This window comes from Pogoniulus pusillus, chromosome 15 (assembly GCF_015220805.1).
Source record: "Pogoniulus pusillus isolate bPogPus1 chromosome 15, bPogPus1.pri, whole genome shotgun sequence".
Taxonomy (NCBI): domain Eukaryota; kingdom Metazoa; phylum Chordata; class Aves; order Piciformes; family Lybiidae; genus Pogoniulus; species Pogoniulus pusillus.
In genome coordinates, this window is record NC_087278.1 from 871,316 (window position 1) to 890,275 (window position 18,960).

Consider the following 18,960-nt stretch of genomic DNA (forward strand, 5'->3'; position numbering starts at 1 on the left):
CCCTCCCCCTCGGTGTATTTACTTGATGCATCTGACAGCATCTCATGTTTAATCAGCTTCTCTGCTCGCCCAGTTTCACAACCACACAGACAGCTTCCTCTCTGCCTGTCTCGCAGACCACACACTGAACGTGTTTGAGGAACCAGACAATTACACAAGTGAAAGCAGAAACTGTTTGGGGCCTGCTCAGGCAAACCATTTCTAGCTGGCTTTTGGTCTGCCCCAAATCCCAGCTTAAAGGGAGCCTTCCGAGGGCTGCCACCAAACTGGTTTCTTCTGGGGGTGCATCCACTGGGCACACTTCAGCCCTCCTGCCCCTGAGCTGGGTGCTGGTGCCAAACCTCCAGGAAGACTCTTCCCACAGGGCTTTCCTCCCCACTGATCTCCCCGTGCCCCCGGGCAGCAGCAGGCTCCGGGGCTGGCAGCCCGAGGGGCAGGGGGCACTGCCTGCTCTGCGAGCACAGCAGCTGCCCGCTCGGGCGGTGCCCAGCAGGCTGTCCCCGCACTCGGGCACGGCTGGCTGAGCACCACAGCTCGGCAGCAAACGAGAGACCTGTCACAGCTGACGGGAAGCTGCAGATTCTGCCGCGGGAAAGGGCAGCAGAGGGCAAGGGCTGGGGCCAGAGGGCATGCAAAGGGAGCTCCAAGATGACCTCTGGTGCGGGTGATGAAGCAGGGCAAAGGAAAGCCAGGACAAGCAGCCCGGGGGAGAGAATCTGCTCCCGTCCCGCTCTGGGGATGGGCTTAAGCCTCACTTAGGAGAGCTGAAGCAGAAGTCTGAGGGCTTTCAAGCCAGCCAAGCACCAGGGCTGCCCTCCACCCCTGCCCCATGCCTGTGCCCACTCCCAAACAGCCTCGCACACACCTGGAAGCCGAATGCCAGCCGAAGGGGCAGCAGCCTGCCAAGGGCTCACTCTGGCGAGCAGAAGGGAGCCCTGAAGCACAGGAACCACACAACAGCAGCAGCCCCAGGGAGCCCCTGCGGGGCTGTGAGCTCTGCCGAGAGAAATGCCAGGCCAGGGCTGCAGCAGGAGGCTCCAGCTGGCCTCTGTGCCAGGCACCACACACCGCAGCGTGTCTCAGCCTAGCTTCCCTGGTGCCTTTTCTTCCAGCAAGAAGGAAGGGTGGGCAGAACGGCTCTGTCTGGAAGTCTGGGCCTCCCTGCCAGCATGCCTGCCCCAGCCCCCTCCCCATGCCCTGCCTCGCCCTCGGGGCACCAGTGCAGTCCCTGGCAGCACCGAGGCAAGCAGGGCTGGGCCACCCAGGAGCCTGCTTCCCACCTCGACCACCACAGCCCATGACACTTCCTTCAGCAGCACCAGAAACCAGGACTTCGCTCACTGAAGGCAGGAGGGACCAAAGCTCCTCCTTGGGGTGTGCAGCCCTCCCCTGCCCGGCACCGGCGCCGCTGCCCCTCCAGTGCTGCATGGCAGGGGCAGAGGTGCCCAGCAGCAGGGGCAGGGAGGGAGGCAGGGGAGAGGCAGAGGCATCGCTGCAGAGGTCACCGCTGGGGAGGCATGTGAGGAAAGCTGTGCAAAGGCACAGAGACACAGAGCAAGCTTGTGCCAGCTCCTCAGGTGGTGTACATCAGCACAGCCTTGTCAGCTCCATTAGAGCTCCACTCTCTGAGCCATGCCCCCCCCGGACAGCCTCAGCTTCCCCCAGGCTGTGCAAAGAGTGCCAGGCACATCCTCAGAGGGGTGCTGAGCATGGCTGCAGGTCCCAGCAAGGTAGCCAGCAGCAGCCCAGCTTTAGCAGCCTGTGCCACCCCAGGGAGCTCCCTTCTCACTCCAACACAGCTCCTGACATGGCACTGGCAGAGGGCCCTGAGGCCAGGCAAAGACCTGTCCTGGGGGCCTGGCCCAGCTGAAGGATGACCTGCTGGAAGGCAGGGGCCACTGCCAGCCAAGTGCCTCCTGCAGCCACTCCAGCTGCTGCTCCGGCGTGGGAAAGGGGAAAGTGCAGGCATGGAAAGCAGCAGCTGGAGGCAGGAGGAGGACTGGGGTGAAGATGTACATTCACCTCAAAGCTCAGCTGGGGGTGTGGGCAAACACAAATCCTCTCCCTCTGCTCTCCAGCACAGCCTCTTTAAAGGCCTGGCAGCCAGGGAGCAGGATTTCAAATGCAATTTCAAGCCCTCTGCACGGATCAATCACTCCTAAACAAACATCTGCCTCCGGAGTGCCTCCAGCGCTTCGGCTGCCTTGCCCACCGCTGCCTCTCCCCGATAAGGCAGGGGGAAGAAAGCCATCACCCAGGCAATCCCAGCCCTCCAGCAAGGGCAAAGTAATGCACTTGGAGGCAGAGCAAGGAACAATTTTCTCTGCTCTTCCAGGGGCTGCAGTGCTTCCTCTGCAGACCCAGGCTCGGGAGCACAAGCATCACAATCCCACTCAGCCCTCTGAAACCCAGAAGGGGGCTGCTGATTTTCCTTCAAGAAACCTCAGCCTGAAGAGCTGAAGTCAAGAGGTAATTCTTGTCTTTACAGTTAAAAGCTCTGCTGGTTTCAACGAAACCTTCAGAGGCAAGAAGCCAGCAGCTATTTATACCAACCAGGCCATCACTCACAGAAAAGCAGAACCCAAAAGGTGTAGGCAGCAAAGCTCCCTGTCCTTACTCATCACTCACATTTCTCTTCCCCACTCATTCCTCCCCTAACACCTGCACATCACAGCAACCACTGCCGACAAGGCTGCTCAGCCTGAGCAGAAGGGGAAGCCCTCTGGGCACCACCGGGGGTGAAGGGATAACCTCCTGGTTGAAGGGCTGGCCCCTCAAGCAAACCTATGCACTCCAGATAACCTCAACAGTGAGCTCCACCACCAGACTCAGAAGGGACTTTGGCAGCAGCAACACTTGACCCTTGCCAGAGATGCAGCCTGAGCGAGGAGGACCGAGAGCAGCTCCAGCTTTCCAGCCCCCAGTGATGGCTTCCAGCATGACCCAGGGATTTCAGCCCCTCCAGACACCCTCTATCATGCAAAAACCATGCAAGCATCTGGGTGTCACATCCTCCCCTCCATTCTGCTCCCCTGGCAGCTGTGTTTCAGGAGAAGCTGGGATAAAGGCCCCCAGCTCCTTGTATTTCGGCAGTGAGAGCAGGAGGGTGTGGAGCAACCAGCCTGGCTGCTCACAAGCCTTACGAGGAGCAGCTGAGGCACCTGGGAGTGGTCAGCCTTCAGAAGAGGAGCCTGAGGGGAGACCTCATTGCCCTCTGCAGCTGGAGGAAAAGCTGGACTGGCTCAAATGAGCTGAGGATTGGGCTCTTCTCACATGCAACAAGTGACAGGACAAGGGGAAATGGCCTCAAGTTGTGCCAGGGGAGGCTCAAGTTGGAGATGAGGAAGAATTTCTTCCCAGCGAGGGGTCTGAGGCTGCCCAGGGAGGTGCTGGAATCACCACTCCTAGGGGTCATGGTTTAGTGGTAGCAGCTGAGCAGTAGAGGGGTTGGGAGCTCCACGTTGAACTGGGTGATCTCAAAGGTTACAGAATCATCCAGGTGGGAAGACACCTCCAAGATCATCCAGTCCCAGCTATCACCCAGCCCTGTCCCATAAAAGGGTCTTTTCCACCCCTGGCAGTTAGCTCCATGCTTCTGTCTGGCAACACAAGATGAGGAAGAAGCTTTGACACTCTGCAACCTGCCTGCACAGAGCTGTCTGTGGCAGCAGGACTCAAGCATGCATTTAAACCCAGGTAAGAGATGAAGCCTGAGATGTCCCCCTTGGGGCTGGCAGCTTACACATCCCAGCCATTGCCATGCTGACTCCTGTGGAGTGTCTTAAATACAGCCCACAGGGAACTTGGCCTTCAAAGCCAGGCTGTAAGCCCTGTGTTTGGAGGCAGGCACAGGTCTGTTGCAGTGCTCAGTGTCTCAGTGCAGAAACCTCTGCTGGCAGCAGCCAAGCACTGAGTGAAAATGATGTCAGTGCAAGGCCTGCACTGCCCTGCTGCAGCCACATCTCTGCTCCTCCTGCATGCCAGAGATCCAGAGAATACCTGGGAGGGATCTCAAGGGTCATCTTGTCCAACCTTTCAGGGCAAGACTGGATTCTCAAACAAGCCTGGTTAAAAGAAACCCCTCTCAAACAAGCCTGGTTAAAAGAAACCTCTCTTAAACCTGGTTTAAAACTAATCTCTTTTCAATCCATTTAAAGAAACCTGTGTTAAATGAATCTGTTTTAACTAAATCTGCTTTCACTAAGCTCATTTTAAATCACTCTGCTTCCACTAACTCCCTCCCCCCCAGCCACAGCAGCTCAGCACTGCTGATGTGGGCACAGGGCAAGGGAGGGGATTCTGCCCCTTGGCTCTGCTCTCCTCACACCCCACCTCCATTCCTGGGGGCAGTTATGGAGCCCCCAGCACAAGCAGGACTTGGAACTGTTAGAGCCAGTCCAGAGGAGGCCACCAAGATGCTGAGAGGGCTGCAGCAGCTCTGCTCTGAGCACAGGCTGAGAGAGTTTGGGCTCTGCAGGCTGGAGAGGAGAAGGCTCCCAGGGGACCTTGGAGTGGCCTTGCAGGATCTGAAGGGGGCTGCAGGAGGGCTGGGGAGAGACTATTGACAAGGTCTGGGAATGAGAGGATGAGGAGGAGGAGGAATGGGTTTGAAGTGGCAGAGGGGAGATTGAAAGTGGATGTGAGGAAGAAGTTGTTTGCAGTAAGGGTGAGACACTGGCACAGGCTGCCCAGGGAGGTTGTGGAGCAAAGATCTTTGATTGAAGATCACATTGGGTGCTTCTGTGCTCCACAACCTCCCTATAAGGTGTTCAAGGCCAGGCTGGATGAGGCCTTGAGCAACCTGTTCTAGTGGGAGGTGTCCCTGCCTATGGCAGGGGCTTGGAATTGGCTGATCCCTGAGGTCCCTTCCAACCCAAACCGTTCCATGCCCAGCTGCTCACCTCTGCTCTCTGCACTGCAGCGAGCCCCTTGGAAGCAGCTGCCTCACAGCTATCCTGGAAAAGAAAACCAAGCAGCAGCATTTAAGGACAAGGAAGAGAGAAGAAAAGGAAAAGGCAGCTGAGGGGAGTGCAGCCCTCCCCAGCAAGCTTCACCTGGCAGGTGGTGGCAGAGGAGACTGGAGTCCATCTGCAGCTGGCACAGCTCCCCTCGTGTATGCACCGCGAGCAGCTGGAGAAACAAAGACAGGAGGCTCTGTGAGACACAACCTCAGCCCAGAGGCAGGCAGGCAGGAATGTGACACTCCAAGTGACAGCAAGAAGCACGACCCCCCAAGAGGACAACCTGGCAGACATGGAATGAAATGTGTGAAACACACAACCTGCATCTACCCTCCCAGCCTCTTGTGCTGTGATGCTGCGTAGAGGGGGGGCAGGCTGGGGGTGGAATCAAACCTGTGCTGAGGAGCAAGAAGTCCCCAAAGCCACGAAGCAGGCAGGGCTTCACTTTGCTGTGCCCTTCCTCAGTACAGAAGTGGTCAGAAAAGGGCAAGAAAACATCACTGATTCTTTCCCAGCTCCTCTGTCTGCGTGTGTGCTGCTGGGGAGAGCTGCTCATTTGCTGGTGCCTTCCCCTGCCACAGGCTCCTGCCTGTTGGGATGAGCTTGTCCCCAGCTTGCCTTGCAGTGCATCTATCAGCAGGCAGCAGAGCCAAGAGCAAGCACAGGCTCTCCCCAGGCATGCTGAGAAATGCTCTGCTTCAGAGACAGCAGCTCCTTGCCTGCGCTGTGCCAGGCTGCGGGGAGCGATGTGCCACTTCCCCAGGAGCAGGAGTGCAGCTCTGCCCCAGGTGCCTCTAAAGGAGACTCTCTGGACAGGGCAGGAGCATTCTGAATTGGTTTGGCTGGAGAAGCCCTCTAAGATCATCCACTCCAACCAGCAACTCAGCCCCACCATGGCCACCAAGCCATGGCCCCAGGTGCCACGGCCACACCTTTCTGAACACCTCCACGGCTGGGCACTCCACTGCCTCCCTGGGCAGCCTGCTCAGGAGCAGGAGGCCTGCAGCATGCCCACAGCTTCTGTTAGCCACAGCCCTCCAGGGGTTAAAGCCACACATGGAAAAGGCTGGGCCATGGGGAGGCCACAGCTGGAGCACTTCTGGGTGCCACAGGATAGAAGGGCATGGAGGTGCTGGAGTGGGTGCAAAGAAGAGCAGTGAGGCTGGTGAGGGGTTTGGAGGGCATCATGTGAGGGGTGGCTGAGGGAGCTGGGATTGCTCAGCCTGGAGAAGAGGAGGCTGAGGGGAGACCTCATTGCTCTCTGCAAGAAGCATCACTACAGGCTGCAGAGAGGCTGCTTGCAGTCTCTTCTCCCAAGTAACCAGCCACAGGAGGAGAGGGAATGGGTTTAGGTTGTGCCAGGAGAGGCTGAGGCTGGAGATGAGGAAAAATCTGTTTGAGTGGGCAGGGAGTGGCACAGGCTGCCCAAGGAGGTGGTGGAGTCCCCAGCCCTGGAGGTGTGGGTCTTCAGGAGACAGCTAGTGGCCATGGGAGCTGTGTTGTGGTTGGACTGGATGATCTTACAGGTCTTTCCCAACCTTAGTGATTCCATGATGCCAGGTACTGGGCCAAATGCTCCCCCTGCCACCTCTCAGCAAAGAGCATGGCTCTGAGGAAGGAGAGTGCAGAGGCCTGGACACTCATGCAGCTCAGAGGCTCCTGCTTTAACTGCACTGAGCAGAGGTAAGCTGCATCCAGCTCTCTGCAGAACCAGCTCCAGAAAGTGACTTGTACAGCATTCCTTGGCTTCTCTGATGCAGGCCTCACCCTGACTCCCAGCCCCCCCTCCTCCTCACAAGGACAGAAAGGATTTTAACATCACTGTGACATCCTCTATTATCTTTCCAGGCACTTGTCATAAACTCAGTCACTGTAATGACTCCTTCAGCTGGCTGCCAGGCTGCCATTAAATGAGAGGCAGCAGCAGCAGCCTTCTAAGGGCAATAAAAAGAGGAGGAGGAAATGGGGCAAGAAAAGGGATGTGCATATCTTTAGCAAAATCTGTGTCCTTAATAGATACCAGAGAGAAAAAAAAGATCAGCTGGGTGAAGGGGAACCTCTGCAGGGTCCTGCACCTGGGGAGGAACAACTCCAAGCACCAGGACAGGCCGAGGCTGATCCTGCTGGAAAGCAGCTCTGTGGAGAAGGACCCTGGGATCCTGGTGGGCAGCAAACCCTCCATGGGGCAGCAAAGTGCCCCTGGGGCCAAGAGATAGCCTGGGGTGCAGCAAGAGGAGTGTGGCCAGCAGGGCCAGGGAGGCTCTCCTGCCCTCTGCTCTGCCCTGCTGAGCCCACACCTGCAGCACTGTGCCCAGCTCTGGGCTGCCCAGCTGCAGAGGGACACAGACCTGCTGGGAAGAGTGCAGAGGAGGCTGTGAGGATGCTGAAGGGACTGGAACAGCTCTGCTGGGAAGAAAGGCTGAGAGCCCTGGGGCTGCTGAGCCTGCAGAGGAGAAGGCTGAGAGGGGACCTGAGCAGTGGCCAGGAATACCTGAGGGGTGGGTGCCAGGGTGAAGGTGCCAGGCTCTGTGTGGTGGTGCCCAGAGACAGGACGAGGGGCAAGGCACACAAAGTGGAACCCAGGAGGCTCCAGGTCACAACATGAGGAGAAAGTTGTTTGGTGTGAGGGTGCTGGAGCCTGGAGCAGGCTGCCCAGAGAGCTGTGGAGTCTCCTCCTCTGCAGACTTCCCAGCCCCACCTGGATGTGCTCCTGTGTGCCCTGCCCTGGGTGCTGCTGCTCTGGTAGGGGGCTTGTGGGGATGATCTCTGGAGGCCCCTTCCAGCCCCTCCCATGCTGTGATGCTGTGATTCAGCCCCCCTCTGCACACACAAAGCCCTCACTACAGATGAGGAGGAGGCAGGCTCTTACTTCTTCAGCTGAAACGTTTGTGTGACATCCCAGGAGCTGGAGGACAGCGACGCTTCCAGAACCAGGCAGTCTGCAAAGAGGAGCCTGCGTGTTACAAGGAGTAGCTCTGAAGGGACACAACAGAGTCACCTGGGAGCTCAGGTGCCTGCAGCTCCATGCCCCTTCTCACACCCATTCACTGTTCTGATGAAAGCCTCCAGTGTGCTCAGGTGGGCAGCAGAGCCAGTGGCATCCTGGGCTGGCTCAGGAGCAGTGTGGGCAGCAGGACAAGGGAGGTTCTTGTGCTCCTGTGCTCAGCACTGCTCAGGCCACCCCTGCAGTGCTGTGTCCAGTTCTGGGCTCCTCCATTGCAGAGAGATGTTGAGGTGCTGGAAGGTGTTTGGAGAAGGGCAGCAAGGCTGGGGAGGGGCCTGGAGCACAGCCCTGTGAGGAGAGGCTGAGGGAGCTGGGGGGGTGCAGCCTGCAGCAGAGGAGGCTCAGGGCAGAGCTCATTGCTGCCTGCAGGGAGGCTGTAGCCAGGTGGGGTTGGGCTCTGCTGCCAGGCAGCCAGCACCAGAAGAAGGGGACACAGCCTCAAGCTGTGTCAGGGCAGGCTCAGGCTGGATGTTGTTAGGAAGTTGTTGTCAGAGAGAGTGATTGGCATTGGAATGGGCTGCCCAGGGAGGTGGTGGAGTGCCCATGGCTGGAGGTGTTGAAGCCAAGCCTGGCTGGGGCACTTAGTGCCATGGTCTGGTTGGTTGGGCAGGGCTGGGTGCTAGGTAGGGCTGGATGAGTTTGGAGCTCTCTGCCAGCCTGCTGGGTTCTGTGAGTCTATGAACTTTTGTCTTTCCACAGCACTCTGCAGCTAAGCTGTTCCAAGACTCTACTCATTGCCCTTCGTAAGGTTGATGCCACCACTGCATGACATGCAAAATGATGTCACTGTCAGGATTACAGACAAGGAAATGCAGCCACAGAGTGAGGCAGCAAATCCACTCCCAAAGAGCACAGAGTGGCACAGCCAGAGCCTGAGTTCAAGCCTCCGAACACAGCAGCCTCTGCTAACCAGAGAGACCCCAACACACCATACTCACAGGATGCAGCAGGCTGGCAGAGAGCTCCAAGCTCAGCCAGCCCAACCTAGCACCCAGCCCTGCCCAACCAACCAGACCATGGCACTAAGTGCCCCAGCCAGGCTTGGCTGCAACACCTCCAGCCATGGGCACTCCACCACCTCCCTGGGCAGCCCATTCCAATGCCAATCACTCTCTCTGACAACAACTTCCTCCTCACATCCAGCCTAGACCTGCCCTGGCACAGCTTCAGGCTGTGTCCCCTTCTTCTGTTGCTGGGTGCCTGACTCCTCTCTCTCTGTCTCACAGAGTTGGTTTCTGAGCCTCCTTTTGTAATCCATGCAGTAGCAATTTTCACCCTATTTAAATCTTTTATGATGGCATGAGTCAATTTGCCATTATTTCAGCTAGCAATTACTACACCAACAATTCCCTGGCAGCTGTGGAATGAAAGAGCATCTTCTCCTCTGAGCAGAACAGCACAGCCAGGAGCAGAGTTAGCTGCAGACCACTCGAGCCACAGCCCCTTTCATCTGGGCGCCTGGAAATGAATGGCTGCCTGAGATCAAACAACACCCATCTGTGCTGACTCCTCTGGCTCCTCCAGGCTGGGACTGGAGAGCTTCCTCCTCCAGAAGAGTTTCCCAGATGTAAAGCACACCTTCCTCTGCCTCCATCAGAGGCTGCCTCGTTGAGGTGAAGGCCAGCCTTGGCTGCACACACACTGCTCAGCCACAGCTGTCCCTGAGCCTCACACCTCTGCGTGCTGCTTGGCTGCTCACTGCCAAGCTCACCTGCAGTGCTTCTTAGAGCCAGCCCTTTGCACTGCTCACACACTTCAGCATCTCCATTGCAGAGAGCTGCTGAGGTGCTGGAAGGTGTTTGGAGAAGGGCAGCAAGGCTGGGGAGGGGCCTGGAGCACAGCCCTGTGAGGAGAGGCTGAGGGAGCTGGGGGTGTGCAGCCTGCAGCAGAGGAGGCTCAGGGCAGAGCTCATTGCTGTCTACAGCTGCCTGCAGGGAGGCTGTAGCCAGGTGGGGTTGGGCTCTGCTGCCAGGCACCCAGCAACAGAACAAGGGGACAGAGGCTCAAGCTGTGCCAGGGCAGGTTCAGGCTGGAAGAGGCTCTCCACAGCAAGAGTGACTGGCACAGGAATGGGCTGCCCAGGGAGGTGGTGGAGTGCCCATGGCTGGAGGTGTTTGAAAGTGTCTGCACTGTGCAGGGGCTCCTCTCTGGCACACAGCACAGGCAAGGTGCTTCACAGCTCCATGCTCTCCAAACCTGCTCATGGTGCAGAGACAGCCTCAGGCTGAGCAAGCAGAGCACCTCCAGAACGTGCTCCACAAGCACTGGGTCAGCAAAGGACATCCTCTCCTCTCTATCTCTCATGCCTTTGTCCTTCTTGGGAATCCACTGAGACTGTTTACCAAGGACAGGTCAACAGAGCAGAGCACTCTCACTGTCACCTGCTACTGACAAACTCTTTTCTTCTCCACTCCCTGCTGGCCAGGAACCTGGCATCACACACAGAGTCAGGCAGGGTTGGAAGGGACCACAAGGAGCAGCCAGTTCCAACCCCCTGCCATGCCTAGGGCTGCACACAGCCTCAGCCAGCCTGGCCTCAAACACCTCCAGCCATGGGGCCTCAGCCACCTCCCTGGGCAGCCCCTGCCAGGCTCCTCACCACTCTCCTGCTGAACAGCTTCCTCCCCCCCTGCAGGCTGACCCTCCCCACCCCCAGCTCTGCTCACTCCCCATAGTCCTTGCAGGATGCCAGAGAGGCTTCTGCCACACCGGAGCCATAGGATGAGCTCCTGAGAAGCTCCTTCAGGGGTAAGGGACTCCCAGAGAGCTGTCTGCAGCACGGAGCTCTTCAGGACAAGAGGCTGTTGTGAGTCCTCTCCAACAACACTCCAGGCCTCTCTCTACACAAAGGGGTGGTAAGAGACTCCTGCAGAGTGCTGTGCCTGTGGGACTGCAGGAGCAGGCAAGGATAAAGGCAGGCATTTGTCTGAAGGTCCTGCCTCTTCCTCAGGCCCTTGAAGAGCACATGGCCATCCCTGAGCTTGCTCTCTCTGTCCCTCTGCTGAATTTCTCTCTCTCTGTATCCGAGCACAAGCAGCTCCTAAAGGGCAGAAGCCCAACCTGCCCTGAGGGGCAGTCTGTGCTTGCAGACAGGCTCCTGCAGCAGTGCAAGAAGCTGCCCTCCTGCTACTCAAATAAGGCTCTCCACTGTGGGACACCCACCTGAGACCACAGCCCAGCAACAGCCTCAAGTCAGGCACCAAGCACCACCTCAGCAGTGGCCATCAATGTGTGCAGCTGAGTGCCAGGAGCTGGAGCCAGGCTCTGCTGGGTGATGCCAGTGCCAGGAGCTGGAGCCAGGCTCTGCTGGGTGATGCCAGTGCCAGCACAAGGGGCACTGGGTGGGAGCTGAGGCAGAGGAGGTTCCATGTGAACCTGAGGAGGATTTTTTCCCTGTGAGGGTGCCAGAGCCCTGGCACAGGCTGCCCAGGGGGACTGTGGAATCTTCCTCTCTGCAGATATTCCAACCCCACCTGGCTGTGTTGCTGTGTGATCTGCTCTGGGTGCTCCTGCCCTGGCAGGGGGCTTGGACTGGCTGAGCTTTGGAGCTCCCTTCCAGCCCCTGTGACTCTGTGCTTCTATGAGTAGCCCCAAATCACTGAACCAAACAGGAGATGCCCCCCAAGAATGGGCACCTTTTCTGCAGGGGCTCTTCCACCAGAGCAGCCTGCTGGAGGCAGCTTTTCTGCTCAGCCCCCCAGGAAGAGGCACTAAAGCCCCCAGGAGGCAAACCTACCGTCGTCAGCTGTGCCGGGGCTGGTGAGGTTGCAGAGGCAGGAGGAGCTGTTCAGCACCACGTTCTCATAGAAGATCTCCACAGCTGTGACCACTTTGATGATGCAGGCAGTAAGGAGCTGGCTCCTGCTTGCAGCCACGGCCACCTGGCAAACAGCAAAGCCAAGGACACAGCAGATCTGTCACCTCTGCACGGAACTACAAACAGGCCTTGAGCAGCTGAGTCTGGTGCAGAGGTGTCCTTGCCCGGGGCAGGGGGGGTGGAGGAGGTGAGCTCTGAGGTCCCTTCCGCCCTGAGCCATTCAAGAGTTCTATGAGTCTAAGATCCTGGGACAAAAGGCACAAAGGAGTTTTTGTGTGTGCTGAAAGCAGAGAACTCAGCAGGCAGACCCTCAAAGGAGAAAGCTGTAACCAGCAGAGTCTCCCAGGGATCAGTGCTTGCTCTGGTGCTGTCCAGCATCTTCATCAATGCCATCGATGAGGGCACAGAGTCTGCTCAGCAGGTTTGCTGCTGACACCAAGCTGGGAGGCTTGGCTGAGACAGCTGCAGGCTGTGCTGCCATCCAGAGAGCCCTGGGCACAGAGCTGGGCACAGAGGAGCCAGAGGAGGTTCAACAAGGACAAGTGCAGAGTCCTGCACCTGGGCAGGGACAATAAACTGCAGCAGTCCAGGCTGGGAGGTGACTGCTGGAGAGCAGCCCCAAGGAGAGGGAGCTGGGGGTGCTGGGGGAGAGCATCCATGGGGCAGCAATATGCCCTGGGGGCCAAGAGGCAATGGGGTCCTGGGGGGCATTGAGCAGAGTGTGTCCAGCAGAGCCAGGGAGGTTCTCCTGCCCCTCTGCTCTGCCCTGCTGAGACCTCATCCTGAGCACTGCCTTCAGTTTGGGGCTCCCCAGTTGCAGAGGGACAGGAACTGCTGGAGAGGGTCCAAGGGAGGGCAGTGAGGATGATGAGGGGCCTGGAGCAGTGCCTGGTGAGGAGAGGCTGAGGGCCCTGGGGCTGCTTAGTCTGGAGAAGAGAAGGCTGAGAGCAGATTGAATCAATGTCTCTAAATCTCTGAGGGCTGGGGGTCAGGAGGGGGGACAGGCTCTGCTCACTGCTGCCTGGCACAGGACAAGCAGCAATGGATGGAAGCTGCAGCACAGGAGGTTCCAGCTCAGCACAAGGGGGAACTTCTTGGCTGGAAGGGTCCCAGAGCCTGGCACAGGCTGCCCAGAGAGGTTGTGGAGCCTCCTTCTGTGGAGCCTTTCCAGGCCTGTCTGGATGTGTTGCTGTGTGCCCTGAGCTGGATTGTGTGGTCCTGCTCTGGCAGGGGGTTGGACTGGATGAGCTCTTTGGGTCCCTTCCAACCCCCAACATCCTGTGAAAGCCTCTCCCAGCTGAAGAAGCAGCAGAAGGCTCAGCACTGCTCGCTCCAGAAACTAAATGCATCTGCAGGGCATGGTAGGGAAGCAGCCCAGAGCAAGCTGGGAAGCCAGAACTTTGAGTTCCATGCTCTTAGAGAGTCCCAGAGCAGTTGGGTGGGAGGGCACCTCAAAGATCATCCAGTTCCAACCCCCTGCCAGGGGCAGGGACACCTCCCACCACCCAGGCTGCTCAGGACCAGTTTGCTCCCTCAGAACACCCCATCAGGAACACAAACATTTGGGACTTGAGAAACATTTGCATCCCCTGAGCAAAGTGCACTTAATTAGCAACGAGAACCTGCCCTGGCAGGCATTGTGCTGCTCCTGGCTGAGCACCAGGGCAGCCCACCAGGCAGCCACGGCAGCAGCATGCAGCTGAGGGGGCCAGTCCCAAGAGCTGAGGATCAGGTCCCCAGAGCTGCTGCACTGCCAGCAAGGATGCTGAGCAAGCCCTGACACCAAGCTCCTCAGGAGGCAGTTCTCTGAGCCCTTTTGACCCACTGAACAGCTCTGGAACCCATCAGAGAGCTCAGAACTCCACTGAGGCTCTGCATATGTTGCCACTGGGAATATTCCAACAGCTGCTCAAGTGCTGGAGCAGAAGAGTTGCCTTTGTCAGCACAGGGCAGCTCTGGCCCAGCCTGATGAGGAGCAGCTTGGGGCTAACATCTGCCTGGGGAGGAAGGCAGCTGATGATGGCATCTCCAGTGCCTCTGCCAACTGCTGAGACCAGAGGGCCATTAGGGGACGTGGGGAGAAAAGAAAGCTGCAGTCAGGGACACAGTGACAGCCACGACACAACTGGGTGCTCATACCTGGTTCTTGGCAGGAAAGCTTAGCAGGATCCTCACATCTTCATCAGGTGCATGTGAAATGTTAACCCAACCCTTTGTGCTGCTTGAATGTGTACAGCTCTCTTTTAATGTGCACCTAAAAGCAGACATAAAGTTACAGCAGGCTCCTCCACTGGTGGCTTTGCCTTCAGGCACTCTGCCTCAGCCCACTTCATGCCACTGCTTTCTCACAGCAACACCACAGGGACAAGGCTATGGCTGCAGAAAAACAATCAGTAAAGTCTTCTGCTCATCCAAATGAACCACAGGGCACTGAGGGATGCTCTGGGGGCCTCAGTGGGATCCCAGCAAGCATTAGATGCTTGGCCAGTAACCAATGGGCTTTGGGAGGCTGGAATGGAACTCATCATCTTGGGTCAGCCCTGGACACCAATCCAGGCCAGGGGGTGCTGAGTCTGTGCAGCCTGCTCCAGCTGGAGGAGTCCCTGCTGGGTGCAGGAGGTTGGACTTTGGGGTCCCTTCCAGACCAATGCAATCTGTGGCTCAGTGAATCTCCAACTTGATTGCTCTGTTGTACAGCTCCAGACATGAGAGCACCACTTACCTCTGCCCTCAGTGGGGTGAAATGTGCTCTTCCAGGGCCTGCAACACCCCCAGCAAGGAGGCAGCCACAGCCTCCCTGGGCAGCCTGGGCCAGGCTCTCACCACCCTCACACTCAACAGCTTCTGCCTCAGCTCCACTCTCAGCCTGCTCTGCCTCAGCTCCAAACCATTGCCCCTTGGCCTGCCTCACACCCCCTCAGCACAGCTCCCTCTGCAGCCTTCCTGCAGGATGCCTTCAGCTCTTGGCAGCAGCTCTGAGGTGCCCTGGAGCCTTCTCCTCTGCAGGCTGCACCCCCCCAGCTCCCTCAGCCTGTGCTCACAGCAGAGCTGCTCCAGCCCTGCCAGCATCTTTGTGGTCTCCTCTGGGCTCTCTCCACAGCTCTGTGTCCTCCTGCTGCTGGGGACAGCAGCCCTGGAGGCAGGATTGGAGGTGAGGGCTGAGCAGAGCCAAGGGGCACAATGCCCTCTCTTGCCCTCTGCCCACACTGCTCTGGCTGCAGCCAGCACACAGCTGCCTGCTGGGCTGCAGGAGGGCACTGCTGCCTGCTGGGGAGCTGCTCAGCACCCAGCACCCCCAGGGCTCTCTCCTCAGAGCTGCTCTCAGCCCCCTCTGCACCCAGCCTGGACTGGTGCTGGGATCTGTTTTGCCCTGCAGCAGGAAGAAGACACAGAACTGCCAGACACTGCCACACAGCCTCACTAACACTGACCTAGGCAGGAGACTTCAGCACTCTGGAGGTCTGCTTTAGGTGTGGAGGGGAAAGTAAATCATTGCAAGCATTTTCAGGTGGAAAAAGCTAAGTCATGTTTCAACTGGCTCAGGTGGGAGGCTCACTGGGGTGAGCAGAGTGCAGAGATGAGGACCTGCTAAGCTCTTTCCCAGGAGCAGCTGCCTGTGCAGATGTGCTCCCAAACAACCTGCTTTATCTCCAGGAGGAGTAACTGCAGAGTGACTTGGAAGAAACAACATCCACCTCTCCTCCTGAGAGGCCCAAAATAAGGCAGAGAAGCACAGCCTCATCTCCTCTGGAGGTCAGGACGCTGGCAGCTGGAATGCAGCTAAGCACAGGGTCGTTTCCTCTGTGGTTTAACTCAGGAAACAGTTCCTGCTGCACAAGAACCTGCTGGGGCCTGGCGTCTGAGTGCACTCAGGTCACAACTACACTGTAAAACAGTCTGGGCTGTGCCTGACACCTTTTCAACTCTCTGAATTGTGCCCAGGTCTGGAGCCCCCCAGCATAAGAGGAGCAGGTCCAGAGGAGGGGTAGGAAGATGATCAGAGGGGCTGGAGACCCTTCCCTATGGGGACAGGCTGGGAGAGTTGGGGCTGTGAAGGCTCTGGGGACACCTTAGAGCAGCCTTCCAGGACCTGAAGGGGCCAGAGGAGAGCTGGGGAGGGACTCTGGACAAGGGCTGGAAGTGACAGGATGAGAGGGAATGGATTGAAGCTGGAAGAGAGGAGATTGATACTGGAGATCAGGAAGAAATCCTCTCTAGTGAGCACAGGGAGACAGTGGCACAAGTTGCCACCCCCTGGAGGTGCTCAAGCCTAGGCTGGATGAAGCCCTGAGCAGCCTGGGCTGGTGGGAGGTGTCTGTGCTCACGGCAGGGGTTGCCACTGGCTGATGTTTGAGGTCCCTTCTAACCCAACCCATTCTGTGCATCTGCACATCTCACTTTCCTCTCCCTTGGCCCTGCTGCAGTGGGTGAAGATCCATCAGCAACAGAGCTTTAGAAGCACCCAGGCTGGGAGCTGGCACCAGCAGATGTGCCAGGTGCTCAGATGTGCCAGGTCAGATGTGCAGGGGCAGGTAACCCTCCTGGGCCATGCTGCCTGGGAGAGAGACATCCCCTAGCTTCTGCCAGGCTGAGATCCCTGCCACTGGAGATGCCAGGCAGCACAGCTGCAGTGGCTGGCACCAAGAAGGTGTGTGCCCTTCAGTGGCAGCCACACTGCAGCTCAGCAAAGCTGCTGCTGGAGCTGAAGCTGCAAACAGCCCAAGCAAAACGAGATTTGCCTTCCCAGGAAGGCTGCCTGAGCACACAAGCAGCAAGGCTGCTCCCCCAGCTACAGGAAGAACCTTAAGGAGGGGGGAAACAGAAGTGCTGCCAGGCAGGAGCCAGAGCTGTGCCTGTCCTCCTGCCAGCAAACATGTCCCTCGTGCTCTAAAAGCTGCCCTTTGCCACCCAAACACTGTGCTCTGGAGGAAGCAGGCACAGAGGGGGCAGGAGGGCATCTGCTGCTCCTCAGCATCAATTCTCACACTTGCCCAAGACCAGCCTGAGCTGCACTCACTCCAGATCAGATTATTTTGCTCTCTCTCTATTTTTAGACAATTGATAATGTGTGCAGGCTCGCTGGGGTGAGGCCAACAGAGGAATCTGAGCTGTGAGCTGCAGCACAGGCACTGAGACAGACTCCAAGCCTGGCTGAGCAGGATCACAGAACGCATCAGCTTGCAAGGGACCCTCCAAGGGCATCTTGGCCAACCCCCTGCAGGCAGCAGGGACACCTCCAGCTGCAGCAGGCTGCCCAGGGCCACAGCCAGGCTGACCTTGAGTGCCTTCAGGGGTGGAGCCTCTCTGGACAACCTGTGCCAGTCTCTCCCCACTCTCACTGTGCACAACTCCCTCCTGATGCCCAACCTAACTCTGCCCTCTGCTCCATTTCCAAACCACTGCCCTCAGCCCACCCCCACAGCCCCTCCTGAGCAGCCCCTCCCCAGCCTGCTTGCAGCTCCCCTGCAGGTATTTTGTTCTCAAGATGTGCAGATGTTTTGTCACCCAGAGATGAGCTGTGAGGCCAGAGAGGCTGTGAAATGAGCACTGCTGTAAGCTTGGAGTCAATAATGGACAGACCCAGTGGAAAAACTATTTCCCAGCAACAGTGGAAACCATTCCACTGAGCTCAACATGATTGGGGAATGCAGTGTTTTAGTGGACACAGGATCATGGAATGGCTCAGGCTGGCAGGGAGCTCAGAGCTCAGCTGCTCCAGCCTCCTGCCATGCCCTGGGACACCTCTCACCTACACTCAGATGCTCAGGGCCTCCTCCAGCCTGGCCTGCAACACCCCCAGCAAGGAGGCAGCCACAGCCTCCCTGGGCAGCCTGGGCCAGGCTCTCACCACCCTCACACTCAACAGCTTCTGCCTCAGCTCCACTCTCAGCCTGCTCTGCCTCAGCTCCAAACCATTGCCTCTTGGCCTGCCTCACACCCCCTCAGCACAGCTCCCTCTGCAGCCTTCCTGCAGGATGCCTTCAGCTCTTGGCAGCAGCTCTGAGGTGCCCTGGAGCCTTCTCCTCTGCAGGCTGCACCCCCCCAGCTCCCTCAGCCTGTGCTCACAGCAGAGCTGCTCCAGCCCTGGCAGCATCTTTGTGGTCTCCTCTGGGCTCTCTCCACAGCTCTGTGTCCTCCTGCTGCTGGACTTTGATACCACCCTGGCTAAACCCACATCTTCCCCTTGCAAGAGCTCCACTCAGAACCTCTCTCCACAGACCTCACTGCTGGGGGATACTGAGTGCTCAGCAGTGAAAGCTGCTGTGGGGGTCTAGGGAAGCTCACATCACAGCAGTTCATCTCTTCTCTGAAAGAGGAAATTCTTTCTGGTTCAGTCAGGTGGAAACTTTGGGTGATCCCCTCATCAAGAGGGGGTTCACTGACTAATAACTGCTACTCACCAACTCCTCCTGAGGCACCTAAGAGCCTGCAAAGCTCAGCACTGCTGCAGACAGCCTCTAGCAGGGCAGTGAGGAGGAAGAACCTCCCAGTAAACAGCAACTGCCCTCCAGGCAGCACCTCTGCAAACACCAAGCAGCAAAACCAACACTGAAACAACTCAAAACCTCCTGAAATCAGGCTACAAGTGGGAGAACTTCAACCTCAGTGCTCTGTGCCACTGCCAGCCTGGCAAGAAGGTTCACACTGGTGGCACCTGCTAAGGACAGCAGCTGGAGGTCACTGTGCAGGAGGGGGAGAGCACTGCACAGGAAAGCTCTGCAGAGCCACAGAACCACACAGCTGCTGAGGCTGGAAGAGAGCTTTGAGATCACTGAGTCCAAGCCTCTCTTAGGGCTCTCGACCCCCCCACTGCTGCTGAGCCACTGCCACTAACCCACACCCCTCAGCACCACATCCATGCCCCTTTTAAATCCCCTCAGAGATGGTGACTCCACCACCTCCCTGGGCAGCCTCTGGGGCACTGCCTGATGGCCCTTGCTGGGAAGAAGCTTTTCCTAATATCCAACCTGAACCTCCCCTGGCACAGCTTGAGGCTATTTCACAATCCAAAGCACCAATCCAGGCTGGGCAGTGAGTGTCTGGAAAGCAGCCCTGAGGAGAGGCACTTGGGGGTGCTGCTGGAGGAGAAGCTCAGCAGGAGCCAGCAGTGTGCACTTGCAGCCCAGAGAGCCAAGCAGAGCCTGGGCTGCAGCAGCAGCAGTGTGGCCAGCAGGGCC

The 18,960-nt window shown here is 57.9% G+C and overlaps 1 protein-coding gene across 1 annotated transcript in view; it reads right to left on the bottom strand.

Annotated features, from left to right (window-relative positions):
- PLXNC1 (plexin C1) overlaps positions 1-18,960 on the bottom strand; it is a 78,865-nt gene that overhangs the window by 41,215 nt on the left and 18,690 nt on the right. Inside the window, exons 5-9 of the mRNA XM_064154899.1 lie at positions 13,922-14,036; positions 11,702-11,846; positions 7,831-7,900; positions 5,055-5,130; positions 4,902-4,955 (exon numbers count right to left, since the gene is read on the bottom strand). Of these exons, the coding sequence (XP_064010969.1) occupies positions 4,902-4,955; positions 5,055-5,130; positions 7,831-7,900; positions 11,702-11,846; positions 13,922-14,036 (460 nt within the window). The remainder of the gene's footprint in view (positions 1-4,901; positions 4,956-5,054; positions 5,131-7,830; positions 7,901-11,701; positions 11,847-13,921; positions 14,037-18,960) is intronic.